The sequence below is a fragment of the Oncorhynchus clarkii genome, chromosome 31 (genome assembly GCF_045791955.1).
Source record: "Oncorhynchus clarkii lewisi isolate Uvic-CL-2024 chromosome 31, UVic_Ocla_1.0, whole genome shotgun sequence".
Lineage (NCBI taxonomy): Eukaryota > Metazoa > Chordata > Actinopteri > Salmoniformes > Salmonidae > Oncorhynchus > Oncorhynchus clarkii.
In genome coordinates this window covers 28576790-28603601 of record NC_092177.1, presented here as the reverse complement: position 1 = coordinate 28603601, position 26812 = coordinate 28576790, and the positions used below count along the sequence as shown (strand labels likewise).

The following is a 26812-nucleotide window of genomic DNA, read 5'->3' as shown; positions in this document are numbered from 1 at the left end:
TTTGTTATTTCTGTCTAGCAAGTGAAAATACTCAATTTTATCGCTTGCCTTTATTGACACATCATAATGTGCATTCACATCCCGAACTTTCCCTCCACGTCAAAGTTACATTATGAGTACATGATTAGATTACCATCTCATAACACCACTTGATACCTACAGAAGACCTAGTTTGTCCATACTGATTATTACAAGAAGCGTTCGTTATATGTGAAACCCTCATACGTAGCTCTGCAAACATCACTTCAGAGGTGCCGTGACCGATTTATTTAGTGAAGCTAGTATATAATTCAAGAAGCAATGTGAAGCGTTGTAACATGTAATTGCCATATTAGTATTATCAAAGCCGTGTTCCAGTAAGGCAGTGAAAATAGCATTCCCTAATATGGCTATGCAGTGTTCAAGCTTGTTAGTATTGCATATCGAAGGCCCACAAAAGCAAACCAGTTGACGTGTGTTAGTATTCAACAATGACAAAACACTGGAACAAGATTCCTATTTGGCTGCTGTTCAAATTCACTCAGGTAATTGACCTTTCTCTAGTTTTAACCCTTGGATTGACCTCTCAACTTTAGTTGGCACTAATTTATGTTCCTGACCCTGCCAAAACACCTCAACATGAATGACAGACAGAACTTTTTGGGCCTCCTGGCTGGCTGTGCTCACAGCTTCTTAGCACAGTCAGGGCAGTAGATGTTCTCTCCGTTGATGACAAAGCGCTTGTTGGCCAGGGAGAGGGAGCATTTCTTGCAGTTGAAGCAGTACTCGTGCCAGGAGTGACCCTCGTAGTTCACCACATTGGTCCCATGGCCAAAACCTGTATTATGGGAGATAGTATGTGGAGCAGTTAGCATAGTAATGGGACAGATATATGATGACCAGTGCTGCTTAGTCAAAATATAATCTCAACAAAACAGAATATCATGTAATTAAATCCTTTATCATAAAAACTGAGCATCTGTCCATGCAATATCAGGCATACATGTTCATGTAAACTATGTGTGTGGGTGACTGACCTGTGATGGGGTTCTTGCAGCCGTTGCACTGCTTGGCAACAGAGGTCTTGTAGCAGTCCACACAGTAGACGTGCTCCTCGTGTGAGGTGAAGCGGGTTCCGGCCAGGTTCTTACGGCAGGTACGACACACAAAGCACTCAGTGTGCCATGGCTGATCCTGGTAGCTTATACCACCTGAAGTGATGGGCTGAGGGGAGAGAAACATCATGTTAGTTCTATTGGAAGACAGACTTATTCTCTATGAATAATAACAGAAAGCATTTCCTTTAACTTGTACCTTAAGAATACAATAATTAGGTATACTGTAATTACACTGTCATAAGGGACAGGTTAAAATGCATTGGGAGGAGGAGTGGTCCAAAATAGTGGAGGGTTGTCAATTTCATTTATTTTTTGCTTTGGAGAGGGTAGTGTGTTTTTTGGGGAGGCACGGGAGGGTGGTGTGTTTTCTCCCTGGTTTACATTTGCTCTTCTGCTCTTATTCTCCATTAAAAAATGGCTTGACTTTTGATATTACCCTAATAAAGTTTAGAAACGTTTGTGAAGGTTTGGTAGGGTGTGGCTATCATTAAGCTTTAGCTACTGTAGTCCTATGATATGAAGACTGACTCCCGACAGTTGAAATTGAGGTGAGGAAGACTGTTTCAGGCCTAATAGAGTTACTCCTATAATCTAACAATATAATGCTTATCTTTATACAAACTATTCAGATTGAATATGTACGAATTACCCTCCTGTACCCCTCTGACAAAGAAAAGCATGTTGTCGTAGCATGCTGCCGGCTTATCTCGCTCTCTCTGGGGTATATAATATATCAAACCGTGGACACCTATGCCTATAGGCCTTTGCATGCAATGTCCTGATGCATTTAGGGCTCAAATCTCTGACAGCTGAACCGTGAGGTGGACAATTATTGTTTTTGGAAACTTTATAGCCTTTTGGGGGAAAAGGCTATAAAGTTTCCAAATGCTACACATCGAAACACAAGGAATAGTGCTTCTGTAATTGTGGCTCACTTGGCTAACATATGTTTCTTGATGTTTATTGATGGCGCTGACTGCGCCAAGTCGGATCTGAATGCATATAGATGTCCATTAAATTTCTCAATTGTCCAGTAAATTAAAATCTTCCCTGTCATGTTGTCCGGTGCCAAATATTCCTAAAGGAAACTGAAATGGCATATTGTTTTTATGAAGATTTTAGAATATTCACATCAATCTGTCTACAATCGGATGGAAACCTAGCTATAGACACCCTAAAGACTCTGGCAAGTGCACTAGTCCAGTGTCACTTTGATTCTGTCTGCACATCATGGTTCACCAGCAGCCCCAAACATCTAAAGATATAGACCAAGAATAAAGAATAGGCTACCAGCCAAACAAGCGTGTAAGAATTGAACTTAAACTCCCTCCTCATAATCATCTGGAGGTTGAGCACTTGTTCATCTGTGTCTCTAATTATATATGTATTTATGTCAAATATAGGGACCACAATGGAAATAGGTCCCTGACTTTATTGTGCAATCCTGGCCACTATTAACATGTTTGTGTGTATATATGTATTTTATTAACTGACAAATCAGATCAATCAATCAATTCAAACTGTGCAGCGGCCAATTGATGAAAGGAAAGGGACATCTGTTACAAGAAGTTGAATGACATTCGGAGATTCAAGCCAAGCCTTCGATACTGGGTAAGCCTACAATGTAGGGAGGGATGCATTTTCTGTTTGTTGACAGTCTATTTATTGTGGTGTTGAAAACCATGATATTGAAATGCTTGAAGTCGGTATACTTTGTTTATTGGTTGTATGGGGTATTGGCACAGAAACCTGTTGGTGGAAAATTTGTTGCATATACACTGCTCAAAAAAATAAAGGGAACACTTAAACAACACAATGTAACTCCAAGTCAATCACACTTCTGTGAAATCAAACTGTCCACTTAGGAAGCAACACTGGTTGACAAATTTCACATGCTGTTGTGCAAATGGAATAGACAACAGGTGGAAATTATAGGCAATTAGCAAGACCCCCCCCAATAAAGGAGTGGTTATTATATCCTTCCTGTTTGGCCCTGTCCGGGGGTGTCCTCGGAATGGGCCACAGTGTCTCCTGACCCCTCCTGTCTCAGCCTCCAGTATTTATGCTGCAGTAGTAGTTTATGTGTCAGGGGGCTAGGGTCAGTTTGTTATATCTGGAGTACTTCTCCTGTCCTATTCGGTGTCCTGTGTGAATCTAGGTGTGCGTTCTCTAATTCTCTCCTTCTCTCTTTCTCTCTCTCGGAGGACCTGAGCCCTAGGACCATGCCCCAGGACTACCTGACATGATGACTCCTTGCTGTCCCCAGTCCACCTGGCTGTGCTGCTGCTCCAGTTTCAACTGTTCTGCCTTAATATTATTTGACCATGCTGGTCATTTATGAACATTTGAACATCTTGGCCATGTTCTGTTATAATCTCCACCCGGCACAGCCAGAAGAGGACTGGCCATCCCACATATGCTCTCTCTAATTCTCTCTTTCTTTCTCTCTCTCGGAGGACCTGAGCCCTAGGACCATGCCCCAGGAATACCTGACATGATGACTCCTTGCTGTCCCCAGTCCACCTGACTGTGCTGCTGCTCCAGTTTCAACTGTTCTACCTTATTATTATTCGACCATGCAGGTCATTCATGAACATTTGAACATATTGACCATGTTTTGTTATAATCTCCACCCGGCACAGCCAGAAGAGGACTGGCCACCCCACATAGCCTGGTTCCTCTCTAGGTTTCTTCCTAGGTTTTGGCCTTTCTAGGGAGTTTTTCCTAGCCACCGTGCTTCTACACCTGCATTGCTTGCTGTTTGGGGTTTTAGGCTGGGTTTCTGTACAGCACTTTGAGATATCAGCTGATGTACGAAGGGCTATGTAAATAAATTTGATTTGATTTGGTTCTGCAGGTGATAACCACAGACCACTTCTCAGTTCCTATGCTTCCTGGCTGATGTTTTGGTCACTTTTGATGGCTGGCGGTGCTTTCACTCTAGTGGTAGCATGAGACGGAGTCTACAACCCACACAAGTGGCTCAGGTAGTGCAGCTCATCCAGGATGGCACATCAATGCGAGCTGTGGCAAGAAGGTTTGCTGTGTCTGTCAGCGTAGTGTCCAGAGCATGGAGGCGCTACCAGGAGACAGGCCAGTACATCAGGAGACGTGGAGGAGGCCGTAGGAGGGCAACAACCCAGCAGCAGGACCGCTACCTCCGCCTTTGTGCAAGGAGGAGCAGGAGGAGCACTGCCAGAGCCCTGCAAAATGACCTCCAGCAGGCCACAAATGTGCATGTGTCTGCTCAAACGGTCAGAAACAGACTCCATGAGGGTGGTATGAAGGCCCGACGTCCACAGGTGGGGGTTGTGCTTACAGCCCAACACCGTGCAGGACGTTTGGCATTTGCCAGAGAACACCAAGAATGGCAAATTCGCCACTGGCGCCCTGTGCTCTTCACAGATGAAAGCAGGTTCACACTGAGCACATGTGACAGTCTGGAGATGCCGTGGAGAACGTTCTGCTGCCTGCAACATCCTCCAGCATGACCGGTTTGGCGGTGGGTCAGTCATGGTGTGGGGTGGCATTTCTTTGGGGGGGCCGCACAGCCCTCCATGTGCTCGCCAGAGGTAGCCTGACTGCCATTAGGTACCGAGATGAGATCCTCAGACCCCTTGTGAGACCATATGCTGGTGCGGTTGGCCCTGGGTTCCTCCTAATGCAAGACAATGCTAGACCTCATGAGGCTGGAGTGTGTCAGCAGTTCCTGCAAGAGGAAGGCATTGATGCTATGGACTGGCCCGCCCGTTCCCCAGACCTGAATCCAATTTAGCACATCTGGGACATCATGTCTCGCTCCATCCTCCATCCTCCATTGCACCACAGACTGTCCAGGAGTTGGTGGATGCTTTAGTCCAGGTCTGGGAGGAGATCCCTCAGGAGACCATCCACCACCTCATCAGGAGCATGCCCAGGCGTTGTAGGGAGGTCATACAGGCACGTGGAGGCCACACACACTACTGAGCCTCATTTTGACTTGTTTTAAGGACATTACATAAAAGTTGGATCAGCCTGTAGTGTGGTTTTCCACTTTAATTTTGAGTGTGACTCCAAATCCAGACCTCCATGGGTTGATAAATTTGATTTCCATTGATAAGTTGTCAGCACATTCAACTATGTAAAGAAAAACGATTTAATAATAAGAATATTTCATTCATTCAGATCTAGGATGTGTTATTTTAGTGTTCCCTTTATTTTTTTGAGCAGTGTATTTTATATAATAATGAATATTGCATCAAAATGTTGAAAATGTGATTTTCCCCCTGGCTGATCATTGTCCGCAGCCGGCTTTGATCGTAATGTAATGAAACAGGCAGGGAGAGTGAGCTCATCTGTGGTGGTCGGTGAACCATCAACCTTCTGGCCTGTAGCCCTAAGTCAATATCCTCGTTAATAAAGACAAATTCACTACAGTTATTTGTGGTAGTAAACATACTTTAGATTTAATTCTATGATGGGAAGGATGTTCAATTTATTTTACAGTACAAGAGGGTCATGTGAAAATATTTACATTTGGGGAAGGGGGTGCATTTTTTTTAATGACATCTTGAGTTGGACCATTACTATCTAATAAAAAAGAAATCTGTATTTGGGTGTGTGAAGGGGAACATTTTGTTATTCACCTGCTTGCAGTGGAAGCATTTCTTGGCGAACTTCTTGTCATGGCACGGGCCGCAGTAGATGTCATCGCCCTTGTTCAGGAAGCTCTGTGAGCGGATTGGCTGCTTGCACTCAAAGCAGGTGAAGCACTCCTCATGCCACACCTTCTTCTTATACTCCACGTTCTGTGTGCCTGGCAATCCAAGATACAGAAGAATAGAATAAAAAATTTAAAATGTCAACATTGAAAACGTTAACAGCAGCCACGTGCACAGTGCTAGGTCACTTTAAAGAAAAGATGAACAAGTGCATTGTGGTTATGGTTAAGCCCACCTGGCATGACCACCTTGTAGCAGGCCTGGCACCGGTTGCCATCCTCGCGGGAGCCACACTTGCCACACATGATCTTGCCGTCGTCCCTGGCGCTGAAGGGCTCGTTGGCCAGGGGCTTATAGCACTTGGCACAGCGGAAGCAGTCCTCGTGCCAGTGGCGGTTCTTATGGTTCAGCTCCTGGACAGGAAGGAGGGGAGAGGGTCAAGAGTAAGATACATTAATACACACGGGCTTCATACACACCTCATTAAACTGAGGCTCATTTCCCTATCAATTGTAGGCTACGGTATTCAGAGGAGTTTGCCAGAAAACAGAGTATGTCCATCTGGAAAGAATTATTAGCATTGGAGATTAAGTGAATTTGAGTGCAGCGTAGCATGAAGGACTGACAGCCAATACAGGCAGACTACAGAAATGGTGAAAAAATCCTACGGGGTTAGTCAGTAATGATAGTGTCTATCAGACAATTGTCCGTGACTGAATGATGACTGTTATGTTGTGTAAGCTGCTGCTCCTTGAGGAAGAACAGATATGAAACACTGGTCTTAATCTGGACATATGAACTGAAGCCAGTCAGCCTACTGAACACGCACACTCACAAGGACACTCCTACACACACACAATACCCACCTTGGCATCAGCCCCAATGGGGCGACGGCATTCTGCGCAGGTGTTGGCGCAGAGCTTGTCGAAGCACTTTGTACACACGTGCTTCTCATCCTTCTTAACATACTTCTTCCCATGCAGGTTGTCACGACAGTAGTAACAGTCGAAGCGTTCAGTCATGGTGGAAGTAGCGTAGCTCCTGGGCCCTGTACCAACACACACAACAATCACATTTACTATTGGGGATCGAGTCACGTGTACATGATTAACTCGTCAAATTCATTGATTGAAAAGTAAATAAACGTCATTGGAGATGAATTGACTGGAAGCACGTGAACTGTCAAGGCTCTGGTTCAGCTGGATGTGATGTCTCAGAGTCACCACAGGGAGGCAGTGTAGGTTACATTTTGATAGTCAACCACTACCGACTTCTGCGATACGGATTGAATAGAGCCCTAGATCTCAATATGGTCCATGTGGGTCTAAGAGAAAGTAATACCTACATGACTTATTCATCATATTATTATACTACCATGATCCTCAGCTATCTGCAACCCTGCCCTGAGTAATTCCAAAAGTCCTCCCCTTTCCATAATCCAACATCCAAGCTAAGAGGAAGATATATTCAAGCTGGCATCCCAGCATGTGTTCTGTCCTCTAATCAGAACCAGCCAGGTGAGGGGCTTAGCACCGGCATGCCAAACAGCTGAGGGAAGTGGCACACAGATGTCTGCCTATCCTGAACAGAGCTTTAGCATGTAGTCATCACTCCATGTCGGACTCGATCCTACGGGGGGGGCTTTGCTGGAAAGTTTAGGCCATATTTTTAGAGTGCCTGGCTCACTCACTACAAAACACCCCATCCAACCAACTCCATTGGCTGTTAGTGTAAACAAAAAAGTCCCCCTGCTCCTCTCATCAACATACCAACATTCCCATCACAACGGGCAGAGACCTAGCTGTTCCCTGGAAGAGATTGGTGTGTTTAAATGTTTGTGCTCTTGGGTCTCCCTGGAATGAACTATGAACTTTCAGCCTTTTACTTATGTGTCATCTGGGTCATCTAAACTACGCCAAAACTACCAAAGGTCAATCAAACTGGATCTCTATGCTGGGGTTGGCCGTTTGGGAGCCAGAGCAAAAATATCTGTGATTTATGAGACACAACAGATGAGATATTATTGTGAGTTCTCAAGTATCTTAATCCAGTTGAATAAAATGAGTGTGATGGAGGGAAATACTAACAAGGGAAGGACATTATATCCTGGTAGCCATGGGAACACTGCAAATATTTACGAACGCCAATTGGTGCTCTTCGAGGTGTCTGGGGATGTGTGTGGTGAACTGAATGGGATGAGTTATAGACATTGTGGTATGTGCTCTCTCCCAGCTGTAGTGTCTAGTGAGGATGGATGGGTGGAACAGGGGAAAGAGACAGGCTTGTCTTCAGCTGTGCCAGAGGGATAAAAGAGGCAGCCCGGCTTAAGCCCCTATGCTGAGTCACCGGTGAGTCATCCCCATTCTTATCTCAGTGGTACGAGCCAGCCAGGATCAGTCCAACAGAATCTAACTTGCAGGATTGGATCAGTGGCTTGATTATGGGGAGTAGGGTAGCAAGGTATCACAGTCTCAGAAGCCCGAATCCATCTAAAACTGAGTAAACCATGCATTCCATTCTGAGTGTATAAGCACTGTGCACTTGTTTCAGGGACATCACTGGGGTCGAGCTTCCTGCCATCCAGGACCTCTATACCAGGTGGTGTCAGAGGAAGGCCCTAAAAATGGTCAGACTCCAGCCACCCAAGTTAGAGACTGTTCTCTCTGCTACTGCACAGCAAATGGTACTGGAGTACCAAGTCGGACCAAAAGGCTCCTGAACAGCTTCTACCCACAAGCCATAAGACTCCTGAACAGTTCATCAAATGGCCACCCAGCTATTTGCATTGACCCCCTTTTTTGCACTGGCTCTATGCACATTCACTGGACTCCACTCACACATACTACACTGACACTTACACACACTCACACACACACACGCTCACACATACTACACTGACACTTAAACACACACATACAAACACGCACACACACACATACTACACTGACACTTACACACACACACACACACTCACACACATACTACACTGACACTTAAACACACACACACACACTCACACATACTACACTGACACACACACACACACACTCACACATACTACACTGACACTTACACACACTCACACACACACACGCTCACACATACTACACTGACACTTAAACACACACACACACACACGCACACACACACATACTACACTGACACTTACACACACACACACACACACACACACACACTCACACACATACTACACTGACACTTAAACACACACACACACACTCACACATACTACACTGACACTTAAACACACACATACACACACACACACACACACACACTACATATGCTCACACAAAACACGCACATGCATATTGATGCCACACTCACACACAGACACAGTTTCACACTCTTTCACTCTCTTCACATACGCTGCTGCTACTTTGTTTATTATCTATCATGATTGCCTAGTCACTTTTACCCCTATGTACATATTACCTTAATTACCTCAACTACCACATATCCGTCCGTGTACATTGACTCCGTACCGGTACTCCTTGTATATAGCCTCGTTATTGTTATTTTATTGTGTTACTATTTCCTTTTTTATTGAGCTAATTTGTCTTACTTTTTAACTCTGCATTGTTGGGAAAGGGCTCATAAGTAAACATTTCACAATCAGGTCTACACCTGTTGTATTCAGCAAGTGACAAATAAATGTTTGATTTGATTTGATCTAGGCCCACAAACTCAGAGGAGTGACTTGAGGACACTGTGGGTGCCACTGTGCCACCGTGACCATTATGGGTCTAGATTCCTAATAAAAGGGCACAGTAATTAAACGCTAAGCCCTTCAGCTACCGCCAATCACATAGCACCCCCCGCAGAAACAGCTCTGGTATGCACCAGCGCTCTGTAGGAGGGGTTGGAGTATACCACTTTGGTCCCTGGGGTGGGAAGCACTCTACAGTGGAAAGAGTAAGAGTAAGAGCACACTGAGTGGTGAACCAGGATGGTGCCAGGGAGCCTGGCTCTCATCTCTCACTGATGGCAGATCAAAGCCAAACGGCTCCCAAAGAGAGAGTTATGGAGGTCAGGCAGATCAACTGTTAGTATCTACCATGTGATAACTCTGTCTGACTCATCATGTACCAAATCAATATTAAATGAAACCTCTTTGATTCACTACTGACAGCCTAAATGATGCTGTCCCAAGGACTTAACTTCCACGAAGTACATTAATCCTGCTGTAAATGGCATTGCCTTAAAAAAGGTCAAACTATCCCTTTTTTCCCCAAAAACACGTTCAACTTCTTTCTACCTCTACCTCTTCTTTCTGCTCCCTCTGTTGTGTCACAAGACCTTTGTTTTCTTTCCACACCCCAAAAAAAATCAATAATCAGATAAAATACTCCAGGTTCCCAAAATGTTTTCAATTCTGACCCACTAAACAAACCCATGTTTCTAACCAAGACCCAAGAGGAACTTCCCACAACCCACCAGTCAGTCTCTGACCGGACTTGAGAAAATCTCCCCAAACCACCACCACTATTCCAGCACTAGGTATCAGTAATGGAATAAAATCATCTATCATAATGATTTACCTGAAAGTCTGTAAGCCATGTTTAGGTCCAGGTAAGAGAGGTAAGGACAGAACCAAGGAACGGAGGAGAGAGTAGCATCCACACAGGGTGATCCACACACCCCACCAAGGTATAGGCTATATATACACCCCGTCTGATCCACGCCCTGAGGCTAACAGCTGCCCCTCACCCCGACACCCCACACCCCCTCACCCACACCCCCTAACCCCACACACAAACCCAACCATGAACCATTCCATTTTAGGATATGCATCAAAAGAATAGAGTGTAGGGGAGGGGAAGAGGGATTCCAAAGCTCTGGAATGAGGACCACGAGGGACAACAGATAGTATACCCCCACTACCCCTATGATATGTGTTTGTTAGTGTGTAGAATGTGTTTGCAGTACGTGAATGGATTAATGTCAAGCACTGAAGCACTGCAACCGACCAGTATGTGTATGTGCATGTGTGTATGTGTGTGTGTGTATGTGTGTGTATGTGTGTGTGTGTGTGTATGTGTGTGTATGTGTGTGTGTGTGTGTGTGTGTATGTGTGTGTATGTGTGTGTGTATGTGTGTGTATGTGTGTGTGTGTGTGTATGTGTGTGTATGTGTGTGTGTGTATGTGTATGTGTATGTGTATGTGTGTGTGTGTGTGTACGTGTGTGTGTGTGTGTGTATGTGTGTGTATGTGTGTGTGTGTGTATATGTGTGTGTATGTGTGTGTGTGTATGTGTATGTGTGTGTGTGTATGTGTACTCCCGTAACTCAATGATGTGTGCTCAAAACTATGTCCTAAAGCGCTCCCAGCCAAGGTTATTCAAGGCACATGCGGGTAATACATTTTCAAGCACTTTGTTTTTCAGTGTTGAATACCTCTGTGACCTCAGTGGCTCTCAGCAGAAATATTTCATTGAAAGTAGCGAAGACGACATTTGTAACACCAGGGACCATCAACTCGACTCAGCCGCGGGACGTTTTTTTCCCCCCCGAGCGGATTGTCTTTGGGGCCGGAACATAATTACTGATCATTTGTAGACTGTAAATTGAATGCAAGAATTCCAAACAGATATAACATTTGACTAAAACATAATAATTTCAAATTTTGTGTACGATCGCATAAACTGAGTGTACAAAACATTAGGAACACCTGCTCTTTCCATGACATAGACTGACCAGGTGAATCCAGGTGAAAACTACGATCCCTTATTGATGTCACTTGTTAAATCCCCTTCAATCAGTGTAGATGAAGGGGAGCAGACAGGTTAAAGAAGGATTTTGAAGCCTTGAGACCATTGAGACATGGATTGTGTATTTGTGCCATTCAGAGTGTGACTGGGCAAGACAAAAGATTGAAGTGCCTTTGAATGGGTTATGGAAGTAGATGTCTCATGCACCGGTTACAGTGTGTCAAGAACTACAACGCTGCTGGGTGTTTCATGCTCAACCTTTTCCTGTGTGTATCAAGGACATCCAGCCAACTTGACACAACTGTGGGAAGCATTGGAGTCAACATGGGCCAGCATCCCTGTGGAATGCTTTCGACACCTTGTGGAGTCCATGCCCTGACGAATTGAGGCTGTTCTGAGGGCAAAAGGGGGTGCAACTCAATATTAGGAAGGTGTTCCTAATGTTTTGTCCACTCAGTGTTTATCTCTCTATTATGTGTGAGAAGACCTTGGAACATATTTTGAGATGATTTTCTGGTGTTTTTACAGTCTTTTATGTCAAAAATAAATCAATAAAAACTTGCGGGGCCAAATACAATCCCCTGTGGGCCGCCTGTTAGGGAACCCTGCCATAAACAGACAGTACAACACTATTAACTCACATAAATAAGGTTTGGAGGAGAGGGAGGGGAAGAGAGAGAGAGAGCGAAATAGAGACAGAACAGAACAGAAAGGTATTGTAGGTAATTACGGAAACTTGGGTGGGGAGTCCAGTAACTGGATTGAATAATCAGGACTCATCATCAAGTCAATGACCTGAGTAAAGAGACCTGAGTATTTATTGTTGCCCTAATGAGTCTACCATGTCTCTGCACTTAAATGACATCCTATCCTCTGCAAAGAGCACTACATTTGACTAGAGCCCTATGGACCATGGTCAAAAGCAGTGCACTATATAGGGAATAGGGTGTCATTTAGGACAAGACCATATAAACCAGGAGAATAAAAACACTAGGCCAGACAGAGGACAACAGATCCAACAGGAAGGAAGAGAAAGCAGTGGATGTTTGTTTAAGGCATCTGGTCGTACTTGCAGATTTGATTTGTCCCATTACTGAGGATCGAACATCATGTTTTTTTCATTCATTGCCTGTCTGTTTATATCATCTGTCCCTCAAACTAAACCCACAGAGAAACATTAATGATCAGGCAGCAGCCATGGACACCACATCACACCACTTAAAGCCCCCTGAGGAAGAGTCCCGTCTTCTCTCCTCTGTTGAGTACATATATAGGATCTTCATTTGAGCCAGTTTGCTACAGCAGGAAAATAATCCTGCAGCAACAGGAAATGTGAATGATTTTGTGGATTATAATGAATGGACATTTTTTGTAGGGGTTGATGTTTTCGTAACCGAAAATCAAGTCCAAAATGTCCATCTTCAGAAGCCTTTTTAAAACCTAAGCACATTACAAGTCTCTTTACTCCTGCAACAGGGTGATCAAATTTAAATCCTACATCTGTACACCCATCCCACATACCCCCCCCCCCCTTTCTGCCTTGTACAGCCTCCATTAGTTATTCTCTTCATTTTTCTCTCCCTCTCTCTCCCTCCACCTCTCCCTTCATCTCTCCCTCCACCTCTCCCTTCATCTCTCCCTCCACCTCTCCCTTCATCTCTCCCATCATCTCTCCCTCTGTCTGGAACAGGCAGTTGTTTTGTTGATTAAAGCTTTAAAGCGGTCTATGGTTTAGTACTGTACAACAATATAAATCAGTGTTTGTGTTTTGTGTGTGTGTTTGTGTGTGAATGTGCGTGTGTCCGTGCTTATCCATGTGCACATGCCTGTGTGTAATGTTGATAGCGGTGTGACAGGCTCATTTGCAGGTACTGCTGATGAGACTGTGCCTACTATCCTGGTAGACAATAGCAGAGGAACGCACGCCCACCTGCAAGTCCCTTAGGTCCTGCCCTATACAAGACAGAAATAGCACCATACATACACTGGCTCCATCAGCAAAAACAAACCTCACCAGAACCACAAAGAGCTTTTCCAACTACAAGATGTACTTGGTTAGTTAGCCAAAAGCCATACAGACGTGACACATACTGTAGGAAAATTGGCTACCTTCAGTTTCCTATCTTTGTAATCTATTGTGTCATGTTGCAGTGTGTCAGCCTGTCCAACAGAGATGGGGACTCTTTAAAGTCTCAATACATTCAGAGTTCTCATGCATGGAAAGCTATTTCCCACACAAATGAGATGTAATGTGTGTTGATGGAGTGTTCCTCACTCTGGGGTGTGGCCTTAATCTCTACTCTCTCTAGGAGAGATCAAAGAGGCTGTTGGGAGGAAATCCTGGCAGCAGTTCTGTAGTGGTGGTGGGGGTGATGGATAATGTGAAAACTCTGTGCATTAACATCACATATCTAACCAGACAGAGTCTTATTGCTCATGTTACCAGGGGGTTTCAACAGGACACCTGGAATGGACTTTCTGACCAGAAGCAGGAATAGGGCCCATGCCTCCACAACCTAAGACCACCAGAGCCCTGTTCCCTGTGAGAAAGACAGATATATCACTGAGGTCCATTGGCAACAGGCATTATTCATCTGGTGTCAATCACACATTTACCGACCAACAAATGCCAGCCTCTGATCATGATATAAGAGTTAATGGATGGCTGTTATAGCCCAGACAGAAACAAAAGGACAGGCTTTCCAATGGTTCATTTCTCAGAATGTCCCCTCTGTGTGTCTCTCTGAGTTCTGTTATGACTCAGTCACCATCTGTTCCTGGTCCTGTTCTCTCTGAGTTCTGTTGTGACTCAGTCACCATCTGTTCCTGGTCCCGGGCAGTGGACAGGGTAGTGATAGGGCCATCTTATCTCTGTCAGGGGAGTACTAAAGTATTACTGACTCACCACCACACACAGGGAGACGGTGACACAGCCCCGGCACTACTGTACATCAACACACATTACCTAGCAACAACAGAGGTGAGGGGAGAGTTGTGAGGTGTAGACTGACAGGGTCAAATATGTGTGATTTCTGTGTGGACACAAGCCTAAAAGGCCACGGCATTTTGACAACAAATTGACATTGTCACATCTCACAACAGGACGTGGCTCTGACAAAATATCCACAACACTCGATTCAGGAATGACTCCTAGTCGTGCACAGAGGTGTGTGTGTGTGTGTACATCAAGGACAGCAGGGCACCAAAAAGGTGGGGTGGGTGGGGGGATTACTGTATGTGTGTCCTTTTCCATTCAACAGCCCCCAAACTTCTTCTCCCATGATGCAGAATTCAGACACACACACACACTCATTGATTAAGACTTCATGGTGGGCAGGCCAACACTTCAGGCTCCCTTTGCTTCTGCGTGACTCACAGCCCCCTGGAACTCTGCAAAGGTCAACTGCTCCAATAGCTCAGTCTGCTCGGTTGATAGGGATGGAGAAGTCTGTCCACAATATATGTCAAGTTGACAAGATAGGATCAGTAGGACAATGGAAAGAGCATGTAAAGAAGGACAGACTCACTTGTTCAATAGGTGTGAGGTTCCCACTGACTTCATCCGTCCCTATAGGCCAGCAGAACACACTTAAAAAGCGGTGAGACCCCAAGTTGCATAATATGGTTACATTCACAGTCATGGGATGGATAAGTATGATTACATCAGTTTAGGGTTTGAAGAGGGACACAGTCATGGGATGGATAAGTATGATTACATCAGTTTAGGGTTTGAAGAGGGACACAGTCATGGGATGGATAAGTATGATTACATCAGTTTAGGGTTTGAAGAGGGACACAGTCATGGGATGGATAAGTATGATTACATCAGTTTAGGGTTTGAAGAGGGACACAGTCATGGGATGGATAAGTATGATTACATCAGTTTAGGGTTTGAAGAGGGACACAGTCATGGGATGGATAAGTATGATTACATCAGTTTAGGGTTTGAAGAGGGACACAGTCATGGGATGGATAAGTATGATTACATCAGTTTAGGGTCTGAAGAGGGACACACAGCTAATGGGAAAGAGGGAGATCTGGTCTGGGAGAGGGTTATGAGCTCTCTCTTTCTCTACCTCTTTACCTCTCTCCCTCTACCTCTCTCTCTCTCTCTCTCTCTCTCTACCTCTCTTTCTCTTAATTCAATTCAATTTAAGGGGCTTTATTGGCATGGGAAACATATGTTTACGCTGCCATATCAAGTGAAATAGATAATAAACACAAGTGAAATAAACAACAAAAAATGTACAGTAAACATTACACTCACAGAAGTTCCAAAATAATAAAGATATTTCAAATGTCATAGTATGGCTATGTACAGTGGGGCAAAAAAGTATTTAGTCAGCCACCAATTGTGCAAGTTCTCCCACTTAAAAAGATGAGAGAGGCCTGTAATTTTCATCATAGGTACACTTCAACTATGACAGACAAATTGAGAGAAAAAATCCAGAAAATCACATTGTAGTATTTCTAATGAGTTTATTTGCAAATTATGGTGGAAAATAAGTATTTGGTCACCTACAAACAAGCAAGATTTCTGGCTCTCACAGATCTGTAACTTCTTCTTTAAGAGGCTCCTCTGTCCTCCACTCGTTACCTGTATTAATGGCACCTGTTTGAACTTGTTATCAGTATAAAAGACACCTGTCCACAACCTCAAACAGTCACACTCCAAACTCCACTATGGCCAAGACCAAAGAGCTGTCAAAGGACACCAGAAACAAAATTGTAGACCTGCACCAGGCTGGGAAGACTGAATCTGCAAAAGGTAAGCAGCTTGGTTTGAAGAAATCAACTGTGGGAGCAATTATTAGGAAATGGAAGACATACAAGACCACTGATAATCTCCCTCGATCTGGGGCTCCACGCAAGATCTCACCCTGTGGGGTCAAAATGATCACAAGAACGGTGAGCAAAAATCCCAGAACCACACGGGGGGACCTAGTCAATGACCTGCAGAGAGCTGGGACCAAAGTAACAAAGCCTTCAGTAACCATCAGTAACACACTACACCGCCAGGGACTCAAATCCTGCAGTGCCAGACGTGTCCCCTGCTTAAGCCAGTACATGTCCAGGCCTGTCTGAAGTTTGCTAGAGAGCATTTGGATGATCCAGAAGAAGATTGGGAGAATGTCATATGGTCAGATTAAACCAAAATATAACTTTTTTGGTAAAAACTTAACTCGTCGTGTTTGGAGGACAAAGAATGCTGAGTTGCATCCAAAGAACACCATACCGACTGTGAAGCATGGGGGTGAAAACATCATGCTTTGGGGCTGTTTTTCTGCAAAGGGACCAGGACGACTGATCCATGTAAAGGAAAGAATGAATGGGGCCATGTATCGTGAGATTTTGAGTGAAAACCTCCTTCCATCAGCAAGGGCAATGAAGATGAAACGTGGCTGGGTCTTTCAGCATGACAAAGATCCCAAACACACCGCCTGGGCAACGAAGGAGTGGCTTCGTAAGAAGCATTTCAAGGTCCTGGAGTGGCCTAGCCAGTCTCCAGATCTCAACCACATAGAAAATCTTGGGAGGGAGTTGAAAGTCCATGTTGCCCAGCAACAGCCCCAAAACATCACTGCTCTAGAGGAGATCTGCATGGAGGAATGGGCCAAAATACCAGCAACAGTGTGTGAAAACCTTGTGAAGACTTACAGAAAACGTTTGACCTCTGTCATTGCCAACAAAGGGTATATAACAAAGTATTGAGATAAACTTTTGTTATTGACCAAATACTTATTTTCCACCATAATTTGCAAATAAATTCATTAAAAATCCTACAATGTGATTTTCTGGATTTTCTTTTCTCATTTTGTCTGTCATAGTTGAAGTGTACCTATGACGAAAATTACAGGCCTCACTCATCTTTTTAAGTGGGAGAACTTGCACAATTGGTGGCTGACTAAATACTTTTTTGCCCCACTGTAAAGTGTTGTCACAATGTGGAAATAGTGGAATGTGGAAAGTACACTGGGGGAAATAAATAAACATACATATGGGTTGTATTTACAATGGTGTTTGTTCTTCACTGGTTGCCCTTTTCTTGTGGCAACAGGTCATAAATCTTGCTGCTGTGATGGCACACTGTGGTATTTCACCCAGTAGATATCAAATCAAAGTGTATTTGTCACGTGCGCCGAATACAACAGGTATTACAGTGAAATGCTTACTTACAGGCTCTAACCAACAGTGCAAAAAATGTATTAGGTGAACAATAGGTAAGTAAAGAAATAAAAACAACAGTAAAAAGACAGTGGAAAATAACAGTAGCGAGGCTATATACAGTAGCGAGGCTACATACAGGCACCGGTTAGTTGGGAGTTTATCAAAATTAAATTTGTTTTTTAATTCTTTGTGGGTCTGTGTAATCTGAGGGAAACATGTGTCTCTAATATGGTCATACATTTGGCAGAAGATTAGGAAGTGCAACTCAGTTTCCACCTCATTTTGTGGGCAGTGTGCACATAGCCTGTCTTCTCTTGAGAGCCAGGTCTGCTTACGGCGGCCTTTCTGAATAGCAAGGCTATGCTCACTGAGTCTGTACATAGTTGAAGCTTTGCTTAATTTTGGGTCAGTCACGGTGGTCAGGTATTTTGCCACTGTGTACTCTCTGTTTAGGACCAAATAGCATTCTAGTTTGCTCCCTTTTTTTGTTAATTCTTTCCAGTGTGTCAAGTAATGATCTTTTGTTTTCTCATGATTTGGTTGGGTCTAATGGTGTTCCTTGTCCAGTAACTGATATGGGCCATACAGGAAACACAAGGCCCTCCAGCAGGAAACACAGGGCCCTCCAGTAACTGATGTGGGCCATACAGGAAACACATGGCCCTCCAGCAGGAAACACAAGGCCCTCCAGTAACTGATGTTCGTCATACAGGAAACACAAGGTCCTCCAGTAGCTGATGTGGGCCATACAGGAAACACAAGGCCCTCCAGCAGGAAACACAAGGCCCTCCAGTAACTGATGTGGGCCATACAGGAAACACATGGCCCTCCAGCAGGAAACACAAGGCCCTCCAGTAACTGATGTTCGTCATACAGGAAACACAAGGTCCTCCAGTAACTGATGTGGGCCATACAGGAAACACAAGGTCCTCCAGTAACTGATGTGGGCCATACAGGAAACACAAGGCCCTCCAGTAACTGATGTGGGCCATACAGGAAGCACAAGGTCCTCCATTAACTGATGTGGGCCATACAGGAAACACAAGGCCCTCCAGTAACTGATGTTGGCCATACAGGGAACACAAGGTCCTCCAGTAACTGATGTGGGCCATACAGGAAACACAAGGTCCTCCAGTAACTGATGTGGGCCATACAGGAAACGCAAGGTCCTCCAGTAACTGATGTTCGTCATACAGGAAACACAAGGTCCTCCAGTAGCTGATGTGGGCCATACAGGAAACACAAGGCCCTCCAGCAGGAAACACAAGGCCCTCCAGTAACTGATGTGGGCCATACAGGAAACACATGGCCCTCCAGCAGGAAACACAAGGCCCTCCAGTAACTGATGTTCGTCATACAGGAAACACAAGGTCCTCCAGTAACTGATGTGGGCCATACAGGAAACACAAGGTCCTCCAGCAACTGATGTGGGCCATACAGGAAACACAAGGCCCTCCAGTAACTGATGTGGGCCATACAGGAAACACAAGGTCCTCCATTAACTGATGTGGGCCATACAGGAAACACAAGGCCCTCCAGTAACTGATGTTGGCCATACAGGGAGCACAAGGTCCTCCAGTAACTGATGTGGGCCATACAGGAAACACAAGGTCCTCCAGTAACTGATGTGGGCCATACAGGAAACACAAGGCACTCCAGTAGCTGATGTGGGCCATACAGGAAACACAAGGCCCTCCAGAAGGAAACACAAGGCCCTCCAGTAACTGATGTGGGCCATACAGGAAACACAAGGCCCTCCAGTAACTGATGTGGGCCATACAGGAAACACAAGGCACTCCAGTAGCTGATGTGGGCCATACAGGAAACACAAGGTCCTCCAGTAACTGATGTGGGCCATACAGGAAACACAAGGTCCTCCAGTAACTGATGTGGGCCATACAGGAAACACAAGGTCCTCCAGTAACTGATGTGGGCCATACAGGAAACACAAGGCCCTCCAGTAACTGATGTGGGCCATACAGGAAACACAAGGTCCTCCAGTAACTGATGTGGGCCATACAGGAAACACAAGGTCCTCCAGTAACTGATGTGGGCCATACAGGAAACACAAGGCCCTCCAGAAGGAAACACAAGGCCCTCCAGTAACTGATGTGGGCCATACAGGAAACACAAGGTCCTCCAGTAACTGAGCCCACTGATCTAACATGTCACAATGTGTTCCAATGGGCATCCTGTCTGTGGACATTGGGTCCTGCTGCTATTGCTGGTGTGTCAGGCTTATGCGACTAGTTGATAAGACTAAACTTTGCATGACCAAATTCTTCATGAAGGCACAAATGCTCACTTTACAAACAAATGGAAATTTGTCAATCAGTCTGATTAGAAACAGGAAACACAAGGCCCTCCAGCAGGAAACACAAGGCCCTCCAGTAAAGTATCATATCATTTATCTACCATATTCTGAAAAGCTATGGGCACTAAACCCAATCCAAAGATACTTTTTGGTATTTTATTGATTAAAATGGTGACGTCATTGTAACAATGAAAGCCAGTCACAGTAGCGGAGGAGGAGCCTCCCCGTGTGTTCTGAGGCTGCTGCTGCTGGGAGAAAATGACATCATACATTTGACTTGGCAGCTGGCCAAACCAGTAACGTGTAGCAGGGCTGAGGGCAACTTATTGTACTGTGTGTTTCCTAGAGGGTTTTTGGGCTGACCTTGAATAAATAAAGGTGAAATCAAAAATAAAAATAACCCACGGGGGAAAAGTAGGCTACTATTATGATGGTATCGTTGAGCACTAATGATTTTGACATGGGCTCGGGGCCCTATTCAATTAAAACGGGTTTCATTTCAACTACAGGATATGTCCAAAACAGCATTATTTGCAGTCGAGTTTCTTTTTGTGTCCCATTGTAAAACAATACTTTGCCTGAGGTAAACAAATGCTGCTTTTGACTTCTGCAAGAAACCTGGTTTCAGGTTTGATTGAATAGTTGACATCATGCATGTACAGAACCTAATAATCTGTCTATAAAAAAAGTTTTTCAGTGAATCATTTTTCCTTATGTCAGTAAAACTATGAAACTTGGAATAACAATCATTAGTAAATGTAATTTACTAAACTGCTCATGCTAGACCATTCAAATCTGGCCACATGGGCAACAGTAAATTACCAAGTCACACACTCCCCATTTGCATATAGACACTTAGAAATCCTTGGTTTCATCTGAAATGTGAAAATCTTTACATTTTTGGTCAGCAAAATGTATTGCAGCAGCTCCTTTACAAATAATACTTGTGATGAATGATTGCCAATAGGCTAAAATTCACTACGAATAAATAACAGCACATACCTCCAGGGAAGGGAAATTACTTTATATCACTGACTATTAAAATTCCAGCCCTCCTTATCAGACCTCTTAAACTGCTTCACCGCTATGCTGCCCACTACAAGGAATTTGATTCTGTAAACCAGCATTCAATGACCAAAATGCACATGCATGGACCCAAAACCAAAACCAAAATGTTACAAAAACTGACAACAAATTAAATTCAAACATTTACTTATGTCATAGACAACCGGAGTAAAGAAATATATGTTATAACAAAAAAAAGTTTACCTTTTACACACAACAGTCGTTCCACTGAACAGTCAAAGAAAAACTTTATTCAACCATTATAACATATTTTCACTAGGTTTTAGATTGTTTTTTACTTCTCAAAATATGGCATTTGACTCACCTATCTCCACACCGATGCGTCCAGCGGCAAGGTTTTTAGCGTGGATATACCAGACGCTCCTTAAAAGCGAGTGGAGCTCAGAAAAAAAACTGCAGGATATGATCCAAACCTCTCAGTTCATATCAACAATGACCTCAGCCAGGAATTTACAAGCTGCAGCTAATAGGTTCTCACTGGCTAACACCGGAGGTAATGGGGGCAATACTGTTGCATTCAAAAGGGCCTTTGCGTCACAAAGCGCAATAAGCTACTATTTGAGAACAGGTATATGACTCAAGAAACTCAATAGAAGTGTGTAATGTTTTAGTATGGCCTGCATCTTTTGGTTTAACACTAGCCCTATGCTTTCTTCATTACATAGATAGAATGAATGGCCTCATTAGGAGGATGGCTTGTGCTGTCCCCCCCAAAAAAACGAATTAAGGATGAACAGTTTGACATCTATATGTCATCTATGTTAACCCTACAGTGTGCATGCCGGTATTCCCCAGTGCATAAGCACCTCCATCTTTAGTAAGAAATATATTTTGCTGAGAGAGATTGCAACAAAGATGAGTCACACTCAGCCTAAGTAGATACAGTAGGTGTATCCTTGCTTACCCCTCCTCCACCCTGAACAACTGTGTTACTACAAAGGTATAACACAAGTAAATATTATTTAGGATCCCTTGGAACCACACAAGTTCTATCATGTCCGGACTGTATCAACGACATAAGAATAACCATATTTTATATTCTTTCAGTCATCATAGATAGAAATGGCTTGGCTTTACTATTGGCATTTATGGATGGGAAATCACAGGGGGGTTCACACCCCTCTCCCAGTGGTTCTGTTACCCTGCTGGAAGTGCTCCTGGTTGGGCTGCCAGCCGCGCTGCCAGGTCCTGTAGGATTAGCTGTCTCAAGGGCACGGCAGGAGGCTTGGCTGGGAGCTCAGCTTTTGTAAGGATCTACAACAACAAAAAATAAGCTAAAAAGCTAAAGTATCCAGAGAGACCTGGACTCAATTGACACTGAACAAAAATATAAACACAACATGTAAAGCATTGGCCCCATGTTTAATGAGCTGAAATAAAAGATCCCAGAAATGTTCCATACGCACTTAAAGCTTATTTCTCTAACATGTTGTGCACAAATTTGTTTTACATTCCTGTTATTGAACATTTCTCCTTGGCCAAGATAATCCATCCACCTGACAGGTGTGGCATATCAAATTAGCTGATTTAACAGTATGATCATTACATAGGTGCACTGTGTGTTGGGTACGATAAAAGGCCACTCTAAAATGTGCAGTTTTGTCACACAGTGTGGAATTGGCATGCTGACTGCAAGAATTTCCACCAGAGCTGCTGCCAGTGAATTTAATGTTAATTTCTCTACCATAAACAGCCTCCAATGTCGTTTTAGAGAATTTGGCAGTGCGTGTAACCAGTACGTGCAACCAATTTGGCAGTACGCCAGCCCAGGACCTTCTCATCTGGTTTCTTCACCTGAGGGATCGTCTGAGACCAGCCACCCGGACAGCTGATGAAACTGTCAGAAACCGTCTTAGGGAAGCTCATGTGTGGTCGTCGTCCTCACCAGGGTCTTGACTTGACTGCAGTTCCGACTTCAGTGGGCAAATGTTCACCTTCGATGGCCACTGGCACGCTGGAGAAGTGTGCTCTTCACGGATGAATCCCGGTTTCAACTGTATCAGGCAGTATGTCGTTGTGTGGGTGAGTGGTTTGCTGATGTTAACATTGTGAACAGAGTGCCCCATGGTGGCAGTGGGGTTATGGTATGGGCAGGCATAATCTACGGAAGACAAACACAATTGCATTTTATCGATGGCAATTTGAATGCTGAGAGATAAATGCCGTGATGAGATCCTGAGGCCCACTGTCGTGCAATTCATCTGCCGCCATCACCATCATCGCCATCACCTCATGTTTCAGCATGATAATGCACGGCCCCATGTCGCAATGATCTGTACACAATTCCTGGGAGCTGAAAATGTTGTGTTCCAGTTCCCGCCAATATCCAGCAACTTTGCACAGCCATTGAAGAGGAGCGGGACAACATTCCACAGGCAACAATCAACAACCTGATCAACTCTATGTGAAGGAGATGTGATGTGTCGAGCTGCATATGGCAAATGGTGGTCACACCAACTGGTTTTCTGATCCATGCCCCTACTTTAAAAAAGGTATTCCCAGTCATGTGAAATCAATAGATTAGGGCTTAATGAATTTATTTCAATTGACTGATATCCTTATGTTAAAATTGTTGCTTGTTGCGTTTATATTTTTGTTCAGTGTAAATAACTCCCATTTTATTTTTATGGTGTCTTTTACAATTTCATAGGCAATGGATGCCTAACATGTTGGCTAAGGCTCTAGTCCACTCCAGTCAGCTAAACTTACCAAAAATAATCAAATGTTCTCTCAAACAGTTGTTATGTAACTTGGTTTCAGTTTGTGTATATCTCTACTCCAAAGTCACTAATCTAACCATATTTACTCTTTTGAGATTTGAGAGTCATAAATGGTCATTTAAGAGCCACAGATGGGGATTTGAGAGCCACAGATGGGGATTTGAGAGCCACAGATGGGGATTTGAGAGCCACAGATGAGAATTTGAGAGCCACAGATGGTGATTTGAGAGCCACAGATGGTGATTTGCGAGCCACAGATGGGGATTTGAGAGCCACAGATGGTACTTTTCGCTGAGAGAAAGAGAGAGAGTTGGTCAACTGGAGTCTGTAATGTCTTCTAGGTGCCTGAGCTTACATAGAGCTGGTGTTCCTTTCTACTGAAGGGGAGGGTAAAGGCTGACACACTGCCATGTCTCTCTCACTCACTCACGCACGCACGCACGCACACACACACACACACACACACTCTCCCTCCCTCCCTCCCTCTCTCTCTCCCTCTCTCGCAGAAACAAATGCACAGTATGATACAGAGACAGATCCCATCTTCTCTAGGAGAGATTAACATCTCACTTACTTGTAAACAAGCTCTGGTGACACAGTTAATGAGAGTAAACACATACCTCTCTCTTGGCATGGCTATCAAGAAATAATGACACTTTCCTTCCGTAAACCGACGATGATGAGACCCTGCCATTGGGCCTCCTCTGTATGCCAATGAGGAGGACGATGAAGGTGATGCTATTGTCTTCCTGTAGATACCAAGGGTATCTGTATTGAGATTCAACAACCTCTCTGTAAATGAAAGCATGACATATTTCCTAGATGACAGCTTTTCCTGACATACAGCCACAAATTTAGAGGAAGATGAATCTTAAACAGGTGTGCTATGTCTTCCATTGTAATTTGAGGGTCTGGCTGGCTAGCAGAGTTAGCTACCTCGTGCCATGTGTTTGCCATGACATTTAGCTTTCCTGTCCCCGTTACAAATTAGTAGGTGAGGAGTGGTTGCTAAGCCACCATACACTGTGAAGACCCACAGACACTCCATACAGGGTCAAACTTACAAGAGGCTCAGCCAAGGAGATGCATTTCTGAGAGGTGTGTGTGTGTGTGAGAGAGAGAAAGATAGTCACAGAGGGTACTGGCTTTCAAGAGCAGACCTGGCTCTCAAGAGAAGACAGGCTATGTGCACACTGCCCACAAAATGAGGTGGAAACTGAGCTGCACTTCCTAACCTCCTGCCAAACGTATGACCTATTAGAGACACATATTTCCCTCAGATTACACAGATCCACAAAGAATTTGAAAACAAATCCAATTCTGATAAACCCCCATATCTACTGGGTGAAATACCACAGTGTGCCATCACAGCAGCAATATTTGTGACCTTTTGCCACAAGAAAAGGGCAACCAGTGAAGAACAAACTCCATTGTAAATACAACCCATATTTGTTTATTTATTTTCCCTTTTGTACTTGAGCTATTTGCACATTGTTACAACACTGTATAAAGATGTCTTAATTTGAAATGTCTTAATTATTTTGGAACTTCTAAGTGTAATGTTTACTGTTCATGTTTGTTGTTTACTTCACTTTTGTTTATTATCTACTTCACTTGCTTTGGCAATGTATGTTTCCCATGCCAATAAAGCCCTTCAATTGAAATTGAATTGAAAGAGAGAAGAAAAGGGGGTGAGAGAGACAATGGAGGGAAGGAGGGAGGGAGAGAGGAGGAGGAGAGAGAGAGAGAAAGTGGCAAAGACCCTCAAGAGAACATGAGGCAGTCCCAGTCTCCCTTTAATAAAGTTGATATTTCCTCCCTGTGCTGTAATGGAACCAAACAGGCATTCTGGAGTTCTGCCCTTATTAGGAATGTATCCTGATACTGAGGAAATGTGCTGGAGGGAGAACGCCTAACAATCTGGCAGTAGAGAGTCGCCTCTCATCTGAAACACATCTCCACCCTGGAATGGTGAATGGGAAATGTCTATCCCTAGACTATGGTTAGGGTCAGGACAGTAATGTCTCATGACTAGAGAAAACTCTGGGTCCTATATATTCTTGGGTCGTCACTATTCAGAAATGGATAAACCCGGCCTGTTTCTAAAATGTATCTTCTTAAAATAGGATTTTTAAACCTAATCTTAAAAAGAGGTACATGGGAACATGTGGAACCCATGTTTATGTCTGTGTTCAGTATGAAGGAAGTTAGAGGTAGTTTTGGGATTCAATGCAAACTAGCGTTAGCGCAATGACTGGGAGTCTATGGGTACTTGCACCCATAGGATTCCAGTCATTGCGCTAACACTAGTTAGCATTGGCTTGTGAAACTACCTCCAACTTCCTTCATACTGAACACAGAGACATAGAAATAGTATCCGAGTTCATCGGACTCTGGGGAAGTAGATAAAGGGCCTCATTGCCAAAATCCCAGAGTATCCCCTTAACCCAGACCATAACCACACAGCTAGCCTTATGCCTAACCCTAACCTTAAATAAAGACCTAAAAGCTCATTTCTGTTTTCATCATTTATTTATATTATAGCCAATTTTGACTTTGTGGCTGTGGTAACTAGTGGCAATCTTATTTTTGGTCAGGAAAATCTCCAAGTGCACCTCTCATATCTACATCTGCCCTGGGAGGAAAACTTACTCCACCTCAGCCTGTCAGTCCATGAGAAGGATGGGCTATTCTCTATGGAGAGGTGAAAAAATATAAAAGAGATGGTTGAGACTGTCCATAGGGGGAATGTGATACACTGTTAGGGGTTGAAGGCCAAGGCTGGTGGAGAAATTACTGGGATGAATTCAGTTTTTCCTGTTCTCATTCCCGGCCAAACCTTAGGGGAAGGTCAGGACTGGACTTTCTGGATCTGGTAAGCTATTAACTAACATTACATTTATCCACCAGGACATGTTCAGAGGCAAACCAGACCGTGTCAACATCATCATGTTGATGTGAAATCAGCAGGTCAATAAGGAGACATTACAGAGGG

At 44.0% G+C, this 26812-nt stretch overlaps 1 protein-coding gene across 2 annotated transcripts; it reads right to left on the bottom strand.

Moving 5' to 3' along the window:
- Window positions 1-35: 35 nt before the first annotated feature.
- On the bottom strand, window positions 36-22221 carry LOC139390521 (four and a half LIM domains protein 1-like). 2 transcript variants are annotated; one of them, XM_071137687.1, is made up of 6 exons: window positions 21402-22221; window positions 6664-6845; window positions 6033-6210; window positions 5723-5892; window positions 1017-1203; window positions 36-817 (listed from the first exon to the last, which is right to left on the bottom strand). In XM_071137687.1, the coding sequence occupies exons 2-6, from the start codon at window positions 6817-6819 to the stop codon at window positions 663-665; spliced, it is 846 nt and encodes a 281-aa protein (XP_070993788.1). In that variant the 5' UTR covers window positions 6820-6845; window positions 21402-22221; the 3' UTR covers window positions 36-662. The 2 variants fall into 2 exon arrangements, with proteins under 2 accessions (XP_070993788.1, XP_070993787.1); XM_071137686.1 differs by lacking the exon at window positions 21402-22221 and adding an exon at window positions 10360-10586.
- Between the last annotated feature and the right edge of the window lie 4591 nt (window positions 22222-26812).

Excerpts from the sequence above, each read along its gene's own strand:
- LOC139390521 (XM_071137686.1), bottom strand. Across the intron at positions 1,204-5,722 it reads AATGCTTCCACTGCAAGCAG|CCCATCACTTCAGGTGGTAT; the intron begins GTGAATAACAAA and ends CTCTCCCCTCAG. Across the intron at positions 818-1,016 it reads CTGCAAGAACCCCATCACAG|GTTTTGGCCATGGGACCAAT; the intron begins GTCAGTCACCCA and ends CCCATAATACAG.